Source organism: Camellia sinensis, chromosome 10, assembly GCF_055761805.1.
Source record: "Camellia sinensis isolate YWXY chromosome 10, ASM5576180v1, whole genome shotgun sequence".
NCBI classification, from domain to species: domain Eukaryota; kingdom Viridiplantae; phylum Streptophyta; class Magnoliopsida; order Ericales; family Theaceae; genus Camellia; species Camellia sinensis.
The window spans coordinates 15909608-15927345 of record NC_138970.1 but is presented as its reverse complement, the minus strand read 5'-3'; the positions used below and the strand labels follow the sequence as shown (position 1 = coordinate 15927345).

General features: G+C 34.4%; 2 protein-coding genes across 2 annotated transcripts; both read right to left on the bottom strand.

The window, feature by feature from the left end:
* Nucleotides 1-512: 512 nt before the first annotated feature.
* On the bottom strand, nt 513-2616 carry LOC145789145 (mitochondrial fission 1 protein A-like). The gene is made up of 4 exons (XM_082890901.1): nt 2269-2616; nt 1416-1534; nt 927-990; nt 513-841 (listed from the first exon to the last, which is right to left on the bottom strand). The coding sequence occupies exons 1-4, from the start codon at nt 2339-2341 to the stop codon at nt 756-758; spliced, it is 342 nt and encodes a 113-aa protein (XP_082747027.1). The 5' UTR covers nt 2342-2616; the 3' UTR covers nt 513-755.
* A 1167-nt stretch (nt 2617-3783) lies between these two features.
* LOC114271978 (mitochondrial fission 1 protein A) lies at nt 3784-10838 on the bottom strand. The gene is made up of 5 exons (XM_028213653.2): nt 10578-10838; nt 6420-6558; nt 5373-5494; nt 4719-4782; nt 3784-4633 (listed from the first exon to the last, which is right to left on the bottom strand). Exons 1-5 carry the CDS (start codon nt 10677-10679, stop codon nt 4548-4550), a joined length of 513 nt encoding a protein of 170 aa, XP_028069454.2. The 5' UTR covers nt 10680-10838; the 3' UTR covers nt 3784-4547.
* Nucleotides 10839-17738: the final 6900 nt, after the last annotated feature.

The window sequence follows — 17738 nt, the reverse complement described above, 5'->3', positions numbered from 1 at the left end:
GCAAAGCAACCGGGATAAGCTGCCAAAGTCTTTATTCTAGGATATTGTGTCCATGATGAATTTAACAGCAGTAATTGGAGCACAATTATAAACCCATGGAATTGTAGGAATTGTTTATTTTGGCTTGTTTTGAGAAGTAGGAAAAAAATTAGTTTATTGATTTTTTTTATTTTTGTAAAAAAAAAAATAAAAAAAAAAGTAAAGAAGTGATGTGATGCAAATAAGTTTAGAAACTGATAAATTGACTTATTTTCATGTTTCCAAAAGAAGGCAAAGCATTCTTTTCAAAGGAAGGGGAAAAAAAAAAAAATGAACAAAAAAAGAAGGAAAACAGCCCAAAAAAACAATGTCAAACTAACTTGATCTTTGGCAGAAACCGAGCTTCGAACCAGCAACATGAATTTCCAAAGCATCCTCCAAAACAACAATGAGAAAACTATCTCTCCTTGATTTCAGTAAAAATAAATAAAAATTATGACAGCCACAAAATGCATTCTACATTGCTGCAGTCGTACTAAAATTTATTTATAATAAGATCAATGAATTAAGTAAATTTCAATCAACAACGGTAATTCTCATCTATATGAAATTATCAATCTACTTCACCAAAGCAATAACAAGCTGCCAACAGGTCGGATTGCAGCAGTAGTGTCCATTCCTATTTTCTACAATTACGCTTGTCAATATTAAAAAAAAAAAAATTTGACCCAAGACAATTTTGGTAGCATGTTATTCTGCAGTCAATATTGAATTAATCAATTTTTTCGAGCTAAAGATGCAGCAATCCCACCAGCCACAAGTCCCACAACTGTTGCAGTGATGCCAATTCCAATAACACCATCTGCACACCACCACCAACAACCAAAAAAAGAAGTGTATTTTCAGTTTCTTTAAGATCTGAAAATTTGATAAAGATACGTCATCACCTTTAGTGATTTGATCATCAACAGTCTTCTTGAGGGTCAAAGCTTGCATCCAATCAGGTGCAATCTGCAACACATGAAATACGTATGTGATTTCCCATGCACATGAAATTTTCTATAATTATAGACTCTGTTAAATTAAAGTCAATATGTAAAAAGAACTTAATAAGCCAGAAAGAAAAATTACTTAAAAAAAAGAAAGAAAAAGAGTTCATTTAGATGTACATTGTCTATGTGATGGTAGTAATCAATAATTGGGTGATTTGAAGATTATTTGAGTAGACGGAGGAATTTAAAATGAGCTGGAGATTAGACAGATCAAAATATAACTCTGTCATAGCATTTCAAATGATGAATTGCGCTTCAGATCCACGATAAAAAGTCATTGTGAAAAACATCAAATTAAATCATGTAGGTATGAAAAAGAACCTGAAAAGGAAATTGAAATACTAGGTACAAACTCTGATAAAATACAGGAAAGGGAAAACAAACCTCTAAACATTGTTCTGCAAGCTGCCTGCTCCTTCGATATTCACTTCTGTAATACCCAACAGCAAGAAGATAAAGCTTTTCCCTCTTTTGCAATGGGCTGCCACTATTGGCTAATGAGGCTGCCAAAGAAGAATCGTTCAGTTTCTGACAAGGGCTGAAATTTCATAAACAAAATCACAAGTAAACGCTCAGAATTTCAAAGCAATACAAATATGATAAGTCAACTGCATCTGTTCTGTGCAGCTTCCAACATCAATAGAAACTTAAAACACAATGGTGCAATGAAAAATTATAGAAAAGCAGCAATAGCATAAACAAAGCTAATCATGACTCCAAAGGGAATGATGGTGATTACCTCAGATACAAAAGTTATCGTTTACAAACTCTTTACAGAAGGGGTCAGCACCTAGTCCACAACTTTGAGGTTTGCTATGTTGAGCTAATAATTTGAATTTCTCAAGCATAAACTAGTATGGAGCACAAAATGCAGTAAACTTTTGATGGCCCCTAAACTAATCATCCAAAAATGTGTATACAACATGCAACTTTTAGTAAGTGCACTGACTGTTAAGTTGCTTTTTTTCTCCATTTTTCCATGAATAAAGAAACAAATCAAGTTAAAAAATACAAAAAGAGACAAAAATGCACATGCATGCACATACAAGATCAGGGTGAGGTGATAGTTACAGTGAAGATTGGTGGCAACGAGCGTAAAATAAAAGTGTAAACAACAGGAGGATGTTAAACAGAATAAGTGGAAAAATTAAACAAGATTGAAATCACAATCGTATGAGAACTATAAACTCCTTGCTGTACAGAAAAATTATTTAGTACTAAATTTATTGGTTCTAACCTTCAAGCATAGCTATCCCACGCTGCATGTCTTCTGGTTGTTTGGAATGAACAAGAGCCCATGATAACCGCATAATTCTCTCACTCTTTAGTTCATCTGAGACACCATTTGCAGCCTTTGCAACTTCTCTCTCACAGCCCTACACACGAAAGACTTCAGAGCATAGACAAAAGTGTGAAAGAACCAGAGAAAATTTCATATACATGGATTATGCCACTGCCACAGCAGCATTTGATGCCTTGGGGGTTATGTCTTTATTGTCATGAAATAAAATATTAATAATAGCAAAGTGTGGATTTCTACATCTTTTCTGAAGCAGGAAAAAACATAGTTCAATCACAAACAAGAGTTAATGCTGGCAATAGAATCTGATATGGTTCTGAAGATTTAAAAAACTAGTTGACAAAACAATCACATCGACTTTGGTCTCGTTTGGGAACAGGCTAATTTAGTAACTTTTTGGCTAATTAGCTAAAAAGGTAAGTAAAAAAAACTTGTATGTTTGGGATGACTTTTTGACTAATTACGAAAAGCTGTGCAAAAAGTAGAGAGAAACCGTAATTGTTGACTTTTTGGTATGACTAATTGGCTAATTGACTAATTTAGTAACTTTTTGGCTAATTGACTAAAAAGGTAGCATCCCAAACGAAGCCTTAGACTCATTTTCAGTGCTTATTCCAATCATTATTTTTATTTATTTTTTTGTATCAGCAATAAGGATAACAAAATATCTCTAAGCATGGATGAGATCAAACTGTTGCACTCCAATCAACAAGAAAACTTGTTGAGCATATATTCCCCTGTATAGTGGTCAGGCTCCAAATGAAATAACATAATAGCTACAAATAGAAAATCATGACAAGGCTTGACATAGGCAGAACGATTCAACCAAGGACTGCAGGGAATGTTGCTCAAAAGATGGAAAACCAAATATCGTAGACATAACACACTTTCATTACTAGTTGCCACTAAGTTTGCATTGAGAAGAGAAATAAAAGAAAATAAAGAAAAAACTAATTTTGGGACAGAAATTCCAACCACAACCCTAGTGAATTTTAAAGAAGATAACAAATTTAAATTTACCATCATCCACCCCAAGATCATATTACTCAACATATCAGATTCAACAGGCACAAAACAACTTATAATTCTCAAAATACAAATTAAGACAATCTCCTTTCTTCCCCTTTGCCCCAAAAAGTAACTAGCGCCAATCTAGTCATGTTTTCATGTTCCAATCGAACACTTTCCATTTTTCTTTTTGATTCTAAAAAATCTTCTGGCCCTATACATCAAGTGGCAAATGTAACCCAACAACTACAAACAAGTTAACAAATCAACACTTACCCAAAATCTAAATAATTTCACTTTTGTAAATTCAAAAATAAGTTCACTTTTGTGTTTTTTTTAATTATAAAATATGACTTTTAATTTTTTTTTTTTTAAAGGACTGCTCAGTGACCAAAACTTGTGTTTTTTACTATAAGGTCATGAGTTCCGAGTCTCAATTTATCCAAATATATGTAGGCAAAGCAACCGGGATAAGCTGCCAAAATCTTTATTCTAGGATAATGTATCCATGATTAATTTAACAGCAGTAATTGGAGCACAATTATAAACCCATGGAATTGTAGGAATTGCCTATTTTGGCTTGTTTTGAGAAGTAGGAAAAAAAAATAGTTTATTGATTTTTTTTTTAAATATACAAAAAAAAAAAAAAGTAAAGAAGTGATGTGATGCAAATAAGTTAAGAAGCTAATAAATTGAATTATTTTCATGTTCCCAAAAGAAGCCAAAGCATTCTCTTCAAAGGAAGAAAAAAAAATGAACAAAAAAAGAAGGAAACCAGCCCAAAAAAACGATGTCAAACTAACTTGATCTTTTGCAAAAACCGAACCAGCAACGTGAATTTCCAAAGCATCCTCCAAAACAACAATGAGAAAACTATCCCTCCTTGATTTCAGTAAAAATAAATAAAAATTATGACAGCCACAAAATATATTCTACATTGCTGTAGTCGTACTAAAATTTATTTATAATAAGATCAATGAATTAAGTAAATTTCAATCAACAACGGTAATTCTCATCTATTTGAAATTATCAATCTACTTCACCAAAACAATAAGAAGCTCCCAACAGGTTGCATTCAAGGAGTAGTGTCCATTCCTACTTTCTACAATTACTCTTGTCAATATACAAAATAAAAAAGAAAAAAAGAAAAGGAAATTGACCCAAGACAATTTTGGTAGTATGTTATTCTGCAGTCAATATTGAATTAATCAATTTTTTCGAGCTAAAGATGTAGCAATCCCACCAGCCACAAGTCCTACAACTGTTGCAGTGATGCCAATTCCAATAACACCATCTGCACACCACCACCAACAACCAAAAAAAGAAGTGTATTTTCAGTTTCTTTAAGATCTGAAAAATTGATAAAGATAAGTCATCACCTTTAGTGATTTGATCATCAACAGTCTTCTTGAGGGTCAAAGCTTGCATCCAATCAGGTGCAATCTGCAACACATGAAATACGTATGTGATTTCCCTTGCATGTGACATTTCTATAATTATAGACTCTGTCAAATTAAAGTCAAAATATAAAAAGAACTTAATAAGCCAGAAAATATATATATATATATATTACTTAAAAAAAAATAGAGCTCATTTAGATGTACATTGTCTATGTTATGGTAGTAGTCAATAATTGGGTGATTTGAAGATTATTTGAGTAGATGAAGGAATTTAAAATGAGCCGGAGATTAGACAGATCAAAATATAATTCTGTCATAGCATTTCAATGATGAATTGCCCTTCAGATAGAATTACTGCCCACGATAAAAAGTCATTGTGAAAAACATCAAATTATCAAAACTAGTAACAGGAAATGCAAGTCATGTCATTTCTTTCAAATTATTATATTATTATTATTACTTTTGTTTGAGTATCATTCCTTTGAAATTATAATCTGAAAGATAATCAATCACACATCGCACAAAGTAAAATCATGTAGGTATGAAAAAGAACCTAAAAAGAAAATTGAAATACTAGGTACAAACTCTGATAAAATACAGGAAATTTACCAATACAGGAAAGGGAAAACATACCTCTAAACATTGTTCTGCAAGCTGCCTGCTCCTTCGATATTCACCACTTCTGTAATACCCAACAGCAAGAAGATAAAGCTTTTCCCACTTTTGCAATGGGCTGCCACTATTGGCTAATGAGTCTGCCAAGGAAGAGTTGTTCAGTTTCTGACAAGGGCTGAAATTTCATATACAAAAACACAAGTAAACACTCAGAATTTCAAAACAATACAAATACGGCAAGTCAACTGCATCTGTTCTGTGCAGCTTCCGACATCAATAGAAACTTAAAACACAAAGGTGCAGTGAAAAATAATAGAAAAGCGGCAATAGCATAAACAAAGCTAATTCAGATACAAAAGTTATCGTTTACAAACTCTTTACAGAAGGGGTCAGCACCAAGTCCACGACTTTGAGGTTTGCTACGTAGAGCTAATAATTTGAATTTCTCAAGCATAAACAAGTATGGAGCACAAAATGCAGTAAACTTTTGATGGCCCCTAAACTAATCATCCAAAAATGTGTATACAACATGCAACTTTTAGTAAGTGTACTGGCTGTTAAGTTGCTTTTTTTCTCCATTTTTCCATGAATAAAGAAACAAATCAAGTTAAAAAACACAAAAAGAGACACAAACATGCACATGCATGCACGCACAAGATCAGGGTGAGGTGATAGTTACAGTGACGATTGGTGGCAAAGAGAGTAAAATAACAGTGTAAACAACAGGAGGATGTTAAACAGAATGAGTGGAAAAATTAAACAAGATTGAAATCACAATCGTATGAGAACTATAAACTCCTTGCTGTAAAGAAAAGAAACAAATCAAGTTAAAAAACACAAAAAGAGACACAAACATGCACATGCATGCACGCACAAGATCAGGGTGAGGTGATAGTTACAGTGACGATTGGTGGCAAAGAGAGTAAAATAACAGTGTAAACAACAGGAGGATGTTAAACAGAATGAGTGGAAAAATTAAACAAGATTGAAATCACAATCGTATGAGAACTATAAACTCCTTGCTGTAAAGAAAAATTATTTAGTATTGAATTTATTGGTTCTGACCTTCAAGCATAGCAATCCCACGCTGCACGTCTTCTGGTTGTTTGGAATGAACAAGAGCCCATGAAAACCGCATAATTCTCTCACTCTTTAGTTCATCTGAGACACCATTTGCAGCCTCTGCAACTTCTCTCTCACAGCCCTACACACGAAAGACTTCAGAGCATAGACAAAAGTGTGGAAGAACCAGAGAAAATTTCATATACATGTGTTAGAATATAATTTTAATATATATATATATATAGATTAGTGTGTATGCAAATCTCCTATATAAAGGACGCCATGTAATTGATTCAAAGAACATTCAATACATATAATTTATATTCCCCCCCCCAAAAAAAAAAAAAAAAAAAAAAAAAGCCAACAACACCACCCACAACCCACAACCACCACACAGCATTTTTCAATTTTCCTCCAACACCAACCCGGCAGCGACGCTTTACCCACCAACTGATTTTCTGCTCAGTCTTGTGCCATACATGCCATACGGATTTGCACAACAAACTCATTTTTATTCATATCGGGGAGCAATCCCGAGCACAGTTTTACAACCAAAAAAAAAAAAAACACAAACAACCACACCCACAGACGGGATTTTTTTTCTTTCTTCTACTCTGCCGCCGATCTCTTCCTTTTGCCTTCATCTTGGGCGACCCTTGAGAGCCCTACTTCCGTGCTTCCAAGCCCGCTGAGCACGATGCCTCCCCGATGCTCCTCAAGCGCAGAGTACGGCGGCACTCCGAATCGCACCATGACGGTGGCCTTCCGTTTCAGCTCTTTGTTCTCCACCTTCAGCGCGCAAATATCTGCTCGCGCATCCTTGTACATGCACTGCAGTAGAGAGAGTTGGGCATTCAACTGTTGTACCTCACTTGTCCTATTCTGTAGCCGGTGAGACAAGTTAGTGACGGCAGTCATGGTCTCCACACATGACTTCAGCGTATAATGATTGGCCTCAATGTCAAATTGAGCTGCCATTATTTGCTCAACTAACAGCATAGGAAAGTTTAGAAGAGTAAAAGCAGGGACAGGGGCACTCTGTCCAGGGGCGCATATCGGTTCATTCAGGTCTAGAAAGAGGGCGAGCGAACCACGGGAAGACGAGGCCATATTAGAGGATGCACAAGTAAGGGGTAACAACGTGGAAGAAAGGGATTGCAGAGTGATTTCAGATTGGTTCGTCGTTTTGTTTTGCTCAGCCTCTCTATCCAGCCTCAGCCTCGATTTAAAAAGAACGAAGAGATGAAGAAGACAGAGAGGGCGCGAGACCCAAGGCAGACACAACGCTCTGTCGGTCACGTAAACCACGCCAGACACGACGCTCGACGCCACAATATCCGGCGCAACTTTTGAAGGCTTGGGCGTGACTTTCTACAAAGGCGAGACATATATATATATATATATATCTTTGAGCAGCCTATATACACGACCATACCGTGTATTCTACAATGGTCCGACACAACCTCACAGTGTCTTCTACAGCGATTCGACACGACCACATAGTGTCTTCTACAACGATCTGACACGACCACACAGTGTCTTCTACACCAGTCTAACACGACCACAGAGTGTCTTCTTTAGCGGTCCGACATAACCACACAGTGTCCTCTGCAGCGGTTTGACACGACCACACAGTGTCTTCTACAACGGTCATGACCACATAGTGTCTGCTATAACGGTCCTATACGACCACACAGTGTTTTCTACAACGGTCTGACACGACCATACAGTGTCTTCTACAACGGTCCGATATGACCATATAGTATCTTCTACAACGGTCTGCCCCAACTATACAGTATCTTCAACACCGGTCTGACACACCATACAGTGTCTTCTACAACGGTCTGACACGACCATATAATGTCTCCTATCCTATTTTATTTTATTTTCCCGTTTTGTTACTCTTTCCAAACTCAAGTTGGTTTGTACCTATCCTCCTTGAGTTTAAGGGGGGATGTTAGAATATATTAGTAGTATATTAGCTAGCTGTATATGAGTTGTCTACCAACCAGCTTTCATAATGTTTGTTCCTTAGTGCATTGCTTCTTTCGGCCACTTTTGGCCCTTCTGTACACACTCTCCCCTATAAAGGAGAGTCTTCTCTGAACATTGTAAATATACATTCAATACATCAATAATACATTCAATACATCAAGATATATACGCAATATATTTTCTCTCTCTTTCACTGTACATTGAAATTAACAACATGGCTAGTGCCACTGCCACAGCAGCATTTGATGCCTTGGGGGTTATGTCTTTATTATCATGAAATAAAATATTAATAATAGTAAAGTGTTGTGGATTTCTACCTAGTTTTATTTTTGGTATATCCACACATCTTTTCTGAAGCAGGAAAAAACATAGTTCAATCACAAACAAGAGTTAATGCTAGCAATAGAATCTGATATGGTTCTAAAGATTTAAAAAACTACTTGGAAAAACATTCATATTGACTTAGACTCATTTTCAGTGCTTATTCCAATCATCTTTTTTTGTTTGTTTGTTTGTTTGTTTGTTTGTTTGTATCAGCAATAAGGATAACAAAATATCTCCAAGCACGGATGAGATCAACAATATCTTCCAGTAATATGCTGTTGCACTTCAATCAACAAGAAAACTTATTGAGCGTATATTCCCCTGTATAGTGGTTAGCCTCCAAATGAAATAACATAATAGCTACAAATAGAAAATCATGACAAGGCTTGACATAGGCAGAACAATTCAACCAAGGACTGCAGGGAATGTTGCTCAAAAGATGGAAAACCAAATATCGTAGACATAACACATTTTCATTGCTTGATTGCCACTAAGTTTGCATTGAGAAGAGAAATAAAAGAAAATAAAGAAAAAACTTCATAATTTTGGGACAGAAATTCCAATCACAACCCCAGTGAATTTTACAGAAGATAACAAATTTAAATTTACCATCATCCACCCCAAGATCATATTACTTAATATATCATATTCAACAGGCACAAAACAACTTATAATTCTTAAAATACAAAAATTCAAAAAATTAAAAGAATCTCCTTTCTTTCCCTCTGCCCCGAAGATTAACTAGCGCCAATCTAGTCATGTTTTCATATTCCAATCGAACACTTTCCATTTTTCTTTTTGATTCTAAAAAAATCTTCTGGCCCTATTCATCAAGTGGCAAATGTAACCCAACAACTACAAACAAGTTAACAGATCTACACATACCCAAAATTTAAATAATTTTTCTCCAATAGTGACCCCACAAAGTTACAAAGCACAGGGAAATAGAAACAATTCATCCATAAATAATAAGCAGCACTTGCCAGTTGATACCATTCCCATTAAACTGTACAAAAGTAAGTTATTTTATTGCATTTGTTGTAAATGCTGTCACGTTTTTTGTTCTTTTCCAAGAATACCCTTTAATTTGCATATGTAATAATTTCCGAACAATTTTCTCATTCATCAAATTGCCCCCCAATCATCTAACCATCCAAAATTATATATACAATTATATATGTGAACAACTCACTTTAGTCTGGCACCATATTCTCTCCTTTTGCCAAGTGGATTTTTTTATATCAAAAAAGGAAAAGAAATTATAAAGTGAAGTGCATAAGAGTTAAACTTTATATTAAGGGTTTGAAAAACGACACCCTTACTACTTGATCAATAAATACTACATATATTTCTAAATGAAAATGAAAATTATTTTTACAAATTTAATAGCACACCCAATGAGTGGGGCTTACCCTCCTAGTATATTTAAAATTGCAAACACATGCGTTTGCACTCACCACTAGTAATAACATATGCACATGAATCGTGTCCATCAAAACTAGTCACAAAACAGTTCCTGATTTGAAGAAAAATTAAAAAGTCAAGAAACCCAAAAACCTCAAAGCAGTATATAATAATATGAATAATGCTTGGGACCCCCTTTTGGGTGACCCCTCACCCCTTTGCCACGTGACGGGTGGTGATTGGAGGAGCAGGAAAAAAAAGAAAAAGAAAAAGAAAATGTAACCAATGAGAGAGAGAGAGGGGGTCATTGGGGTGGGGGGAAAAGGGAGGATGAATCATTGTTGTAATAATATACACTTTCTTACATGCCGCATTTTTCTCAGGGACCAAACAGGAGGCAATTAAAATGAATAGGGAGATAGATAGATAGATGCTTACGGCAATGGTGTTGGGATCGCACCAAGGCATGTGGTCTCCGCTGCTAAAGAAACCTGTGACTGAGTCGCACAAGTTTCTGATACTCCTTTTCACTACCCACATTTTCTTGAGGAAAACCAAAACAGAGTTCAATTATTTCCAAGAAAATCACAAGGGAATGGATCGGAAGATAGGTTTTTGGAGAATTGGAGATGATTACTTGGATGATGTTATCGTAGCGTGGAATGTGGTTTATGCTCTACATATTTTAGTCAAAATTTAGAAAGTGATTATAAATGGTCACAATTTCCTCTCTAGGTTTCTACATATTTTTTTATAAAAATTTATTAAAACTAGCGGTTGGGCACACACGATGTGTGTGCAAATTAAATAAATAGGAATAAAAGAAAATAATAATGAAATTAATATTATAATGTGTACTTAGCTTAAGTGGTATGAGTCTTCATACTTAAACCCATGGTCATGGGTTCAAGCCTTGTCCATCTCTTTGTTTAACTTTTTTTTAAAAAAATAAAAAACACTGCCACATGGCATGAGGAGAGTAAAGCAAGCTTCAGGACACCATATTATGTGTTCACTTTATAATAGTATAGATAGATAGATAGATAATCAATTCTCAATCGAGAATAAATTCATAAATTTTAATTTTAATTTTTTTTGGAGATAGTTTATAAATTTTAATTAATTATTTATATGTATGCCTATATGTATATAAATACAATATTACTTTAAGAAGTCGAATAGAAATTATATTGGATATATGTATAGTTTGAAATAAAAGTATGTGTTATAAAAGTATAATTTAAATAATATATGCTAAATTTATATGACATTAGATTTTTTTTTTTTTAAATATTGAAATATCATAGTATATTATAACATAGTAAATGGTTAAAAATTTATCAATTAATGACCATTAATGTTTAAATTATATAAATAAAATTATCACATATATTTATCTAAATTACATTTTCAGCATAATTGTGTGAGTATTATTTTTCAACATTTTATACATTGCAACATACTTTTTTAAAATAAAATTACAAAGAACCATACAAAAATATTTAAGTTCCATTTTTATAGTATAACGTACTAGAATATCTTTTTGTGTTATATGTATCACAATATTTTTTTATAAAAATATAATTGTAAATATACTCATAGTTAAACATATAAATAATTTAATTAAAATTTATGAAATATTATATTTAGAAAAAAAAAATTTTGCTAATTTGTAACTTTAAAAAAAAAATGGCATTCACATAGAACAAGTTTCACTCAGGTTGATACAAGATTAAATTGTCTCAAAATGGTAAAATTATTTTATACTTTTGAAGTAATACTATTTATTAATTAACATATTTTATAAAATAATGCTATATGCACCAATTGGTAAATCAATTAGTATATTAACAAATAATGTGGCATAATTTTATAGGCTTTGAATATTTGTAATTTGTATAATGAGTGGGGTCAGAAATAATGTCATAACATATATTGGTACACTAATTAATATACTAATTAATACATGTAATACGACCGTATCTTACTAATAAGTGTCTTAGGGTCACAAGAAAAAGACAAAATAAGTATATAACTCAATACACTTTTCATTAATTTTATAACACTTTTAAATCATTTTAAAATACATTTTGAACTTTTTTTTTTTTTATCAGTTTCAAAATATTTTTTACACTAAACTGAATATTAAACAATGCGTAAGGGATACTTGTTAACATTTGTTTATTTTATAATATCTTTCAACATTTTAAAATAAAAATAATTAATTTTTATAATTTAGACGAATAATTATTAATGTAGAGCACAAGAACATTGATTTCAGGCTCGAAGTAGCTGTTGGATGTTTAGTGGTATTACTTAGATGAGGAAATTACTTCTCAGTGCATAGCTAAAAAAATATTTTCAAATCAGTGATATTCTTTTTAAACATCAATATATAAAATTAGATATATATTTTTTAATTTTGTATTTAAATTTTTAAAACATCACTGAAATAAATTCCTAGATAGATGGGGGTGTTTGGGAAGTTGAGTATTTTAGTAAGTTATTTTAATTTTTGACTATTTTAATAGGTTAAAAATAGTTATGTTTGAAAAGTTAGTTAAATTTTTTTATATTTGAATGTGATGTTTGTTAAAAAAAAAAAAAACTAATTATAAATTTGATTAATATTTTATTTTATTAATTATTTTAATATATTTTATCTTTTAGTGTTTTGTGAAGTTGGTAAAAAGTTAACTTTTGACTTTTTTAGTCAAAAAAAAACGAGCTTTTTGGATAGTGACTTGTGTAAAAAAACTAACTTTTTTTATTAAAAAAACTAAAAATTGACTTTTTACTAGCTTCCCAAAATGAGAATTTAAAAATCCTAAAAAGGCTCTTCCCAAACACTTAGGCCTCGTTTGGCAAGTGACTTTTTTAGTCAAAAAGTCAAAAAGTCACTAAAAAAATCAAAAAGCCAACAACCCATACCAAAAAGTCAAAGATTCTCTTTTCTCTCTACTTTTTGTACATTTTTTCGTAAAAAGCCAAAAAGTCATCCTAAATATATTAGTTTTTTTTAACTCATATTTTAGCCAAATAGCCAAAAAGTTACTAAGTTAGCTTGATCCCAAACGAGGCCTTATAATTATATGGTTGGATCAGGTGGGAGAGAACAGCCCCATTCGCTGTCAATTCTGTGGCCTCGTTAGGGGAAGTTTTATTTTAATTTTGGATTATTTTAATAGGTTGAAATATTTATATTTGAAAAGTGGATTCAATTTTTTTTATAGTTAGATGCAATATTTGTAATAGAAAAAATGAAATGATTATCTGTTTAATGTGACATTTTGTTTTATTAATTATTTTAGCCTATTTTATTTTTTTCTGTAAATTTTGGTCAAAAAAAAGTCTAAAATTGATTTTCTAAAATTAGGATTGCAAATGAGTCGAACTGTTCACGAACAAACTTAGTTCGACTTGTTTAGTAAGCGAGCCGAGCTCGAACTTGAATAATAGACTCATTTAGTAAATGAACCGAACTCGAGTTCGAATAAACTCGACTCGTTTATTTTTATTTAAATTATAAAAAATAATATTTTTTATTTAAATAATATAAATAATATTAAAAAAAATCTTATCAAGCCGAGCCAAACTCGAGTTTCATTAATATTAACGAGCCGAGCCGAGCCGAGCCGAACTCGAGCCAAGTTATTTATTCAGCCAAGCTTGAGCTCAATAAACGAGCTCGATAAGTAAACGAGCTCGATAAGTAAACAAGCTAAGCTCAACCTCAACAAAACTCAGCTCGTTTACAGCCCTACCTTAAGTCATTCTTTCGAGAAGTTATTAGTTGGTCCTGCACCATTGCTCCAAGAGTGTCATGATTGATGAAAGGAAATGGCTTCCCTCCAGTCCTTCAGCGAACTGGAGGGTACTGTTGGGCCCGTACAGGCCTATCACGGGTCTTGCTTCAATAATTTGAACCATGTGTAGAACTCGTCGAGTACTATATGCCTATTAAAAATCACGTTGATTGGATATCGATAGCTATATGTGATCAAATCAAATTTTTGTTAGCCGTTTATTTTTCATCGTCCTTTTTTATTATACAAAACTGATTTGATTACATAGCTATCAATATCCGATCAATGTGATTTTGTATAACATATAGTACTCAACGAGTTCTACACATATACTGTTCGGATAATCGAAATGAGACTCGTTATGGGCCCCCACGGGCCCAATAATAGCCTTCAGTTCGATGAAGAAATTGAGGGAACACTACAAAAATTTCGACTTTTTGCGACGGCAAAATGCCATCGCAAATGCTCATTATGTCGTCTCAAAAAACTTTTAACGACAACAAATGACTTTTAGCGACGACAAACGGGGGGTCACAATAGAGGGCGTTGCAAAAACATTTTAGCGACGACAATCATGTTGTCGCCTTTTTTTTTGCGACGGCATATGTTACTATTTGCGACGGTATTTTACTATCGCCAATAATGTGTAAAAATAGAGACATTTTTGCGACAACACTGTTTTACAATCGCCAAAAGTATTATTTGAGACGGTAGAAATTGCCGTTGCAAATTGTTCTTTTTTTGAGACGGCATATTTCTTTTTGCGACGACATTGATTTTGCCGCAAAAAAGGTTTCTGATTTTTTGCGACGGTGTGGTGCCGTCGCAAAAAATGCAATATTTATTAAAAAATATAAAATACCTATTTTTTTAGACGGTTTGGTGCCATCACAAAAAAAAAAAAAAAAAAAAAAAAAAACTGCTGTAAATTAATTAAAAATATTAAAATTACCTGTATTGAATGAAAAACAATTTTTTTAAAAAAAATCAATAATTGCATAATAATATAAAAATTCCTGTAGAGAAATAATAATTTCTCCATAATAAACATATTCTTGCATTCATAACTATACATTAGCAAAATTAACCCAGTACATAATGTTCCATAATACATATATAATATTTAAATACATAATGTTATTCATAATTCAAAATAACAAAAATCAAAATTAAAAGTTTTTCTCAACATCCTTCGTGGTACAAAAACAAAAATTAGTAACATTCTTCACAGGCATGAAATCCACAAGAAGCAAACTCCTACTCCAGAAATATCTGGAAAAAAAATAAAAATAATTAATGACAATATAATTATGTGTTAATATATTAATTACAAAAAAAAAAAAAAAAAAACATAAACATTTAACTACTAAACAATTAGAAGGATAATTAAGTAAATAATTGTGCCAAGACTGAAATCTGACTCTAACTCCCAAACCGGGAACCCGATTTGAGTCTCGTCTTCTCCCACAAGTCTCTCGTGCCAAGGCGGTCGTGTGTGCCAAGTTTTGTACTAATCCGACGCCGTTCGGTGATTTTGGAGCGTTAACACCTTGAATTCTAAGTTTTTTAAAGAACTAGTTTGCCTAAAGTGAAATCCGGCTCTAACTCCCAAACCGGGAACCCGATTCGAGTCTCGTATTCTCCCACAAGTCTCACGCACCAAAGCGGTCGTGTGTGCCAAGTTTCGTGCTAATCCGACGCTGTTTGGTGATTTTGGAGTGTCAACACCTCAAATTCTAAGTTTTTTAAAAAACTAGTTTGCCTATAGTGAAATCTGGTTCTAACTCCCAAATCGGGAACCCGATTCAAGTCATGTCTTCTCCCACAAGTCTCTCATGTCAAGGCGGTCGTGTGTGCCAAGTTTCGTGCTAATCCGGCGCCATTTGGTGATTTTGGGGCGTCAACACCTTGAATTCTAAGTTTTTTAAAGAACTAGTTTGTCTATAGTGAAATCTAACTCTAACTCCCAAACCGAGAACTCGATTTGAGTCCCGTCTTCTCCCACAAGTCTCTTGTGCCAAGGCGGTCGTGTATGCCAAGTTTCGTGCTAATCCGATGCCATTTGGTGATTTTGTGGCATTAACACCTCAAATTCTAAATTTCTTAAGAAACTAGTTTGTTTCTTAAGAGTGAAATCCGGCTCTAACTCCCAAACCAAGAACCTAATTCGAGTCCCGTCTTCTCCTACAAGTCTCTCGTGCCAAGGCGGTCGTGTGTGCCAAGTTTCATGCTAATCCGATGCCATTTGGTGATTTTGGGGCGTTAACACCTCGAATTCTAAGTTTTTTAAAGAACTAGTTTACCTAAAGTGAAATCCTGCTCTGACTCCCAAACCGGGAACTCGATTCGAGTCCCGTCTTCTCCCATAAGTCTCTCGTGCCAAGGCGGTCGTGTATGCCAAGTTTCGTGCTAATCCGATTGCATTTGGTGATTTTGTGGCATTAACACCTCAAATTCTAAATTTCTTAAGAAACTAGTTTGTTTCTTAAGAGTGAAATCCGGCTCTAACTCCCAAACCAAGAACCTGATTCGAGTCCCGTCTTCTCCTACAAGTCTCTCGTGCCAAGGCGGTCGTGTGTGCCATGTTTCGTGTTAATCTGATGCCGTTTGGTGATTTTGGGGCATTAACACCTCGAATTCTAAGTTTTTTAAAGAACTAGTTTGCCTATAGTGAAATCCGGCTCTAACACACAAACTGGGAACCCGATTCGAGTCCTGTATTCTCACACAAGTCTCACGTGCCAAAGCGGTCGTGTGTGCCAAGGTTCGTGCTAATTCGACACCGTTTGGTGATTTTGGGGTGTCAACACCTCAAATTTTAAGTTTTTTAAAGAACTAGTTTGCCTAGAATGAAATCCGCCTCTAACTCCCAAACCGGGAACCCGATTCGAGTCCCGTCTTCTCCCACAAGTCTCTCGTGCCAAGGCGGTCGTGTGTGCCAAGTTTTGTGCTAATTCGACGCCGTTTGGTGATTTTGGGGCGTTAACATCTCGAATTCTAAGTTTTTTAAAGAACTAGTTTGCTTATAGTGAAATCCGGCTCTAACTCTCAAACCGAGAACTCGATTCGAGTCCCATCTTCTCCCATAAGTCTCTCATGCCAAGGCGGTCGTGTGTGCAAAGTTTCGTGCTAATCTAACGCCATTTGGTGATTTTGAGGCGCTAACACCTCGAATTCTAAGTTTTTTAAAGAACTGGTTTGCCTATAGTGAAACCCGGCTCTAACTTCTAAATTGGGAATCTGATTCAAGTCCCGTCTTCTCTCACAAGTCTCTTGTGCCTAGGCGGTTATGTGTGCCAAGTTTCGTTCTACTCCAACGTCGTTTGGTGATTTTGGGGGCGTTAACACCTCGAATTCTAAATTTCTTAAGAAACTAGTTTGTCTAGAGTGAAATCGAGCTCTAACTCCCAAACCGGGAACCCGATTCGATTTCCGTCTTCTCCCACAACTCTCTCGTGCCTAGGGCGTCGTGTGTGCCAATTTTCGTGCTATTCCGACGCCGTTTGGTGATTTTTGGGTGTCAACACCTCGAATTCTAAGTTTTTTTAAGAAACTAGTTTGTCTAGAGTAAAATCCGGCTCTAACTCCCAAATCGGGAATCCGATTCGAGTCCTGTCTTCTCCCATAAGTCTCTCGTGCCTAGGCGGTCATGTGTGCCAAATTTCGTGCTGCTCTGACGCCGTTTGGTGATTTTGGAGCGTTAACACCTCGAATTCGAAGCTTCTCAAAAAATTAGTTTGTCTAAAGTGAAATCCGGCTCTAACTCCCAAACCGGGAACCCGATTCAAGTCTT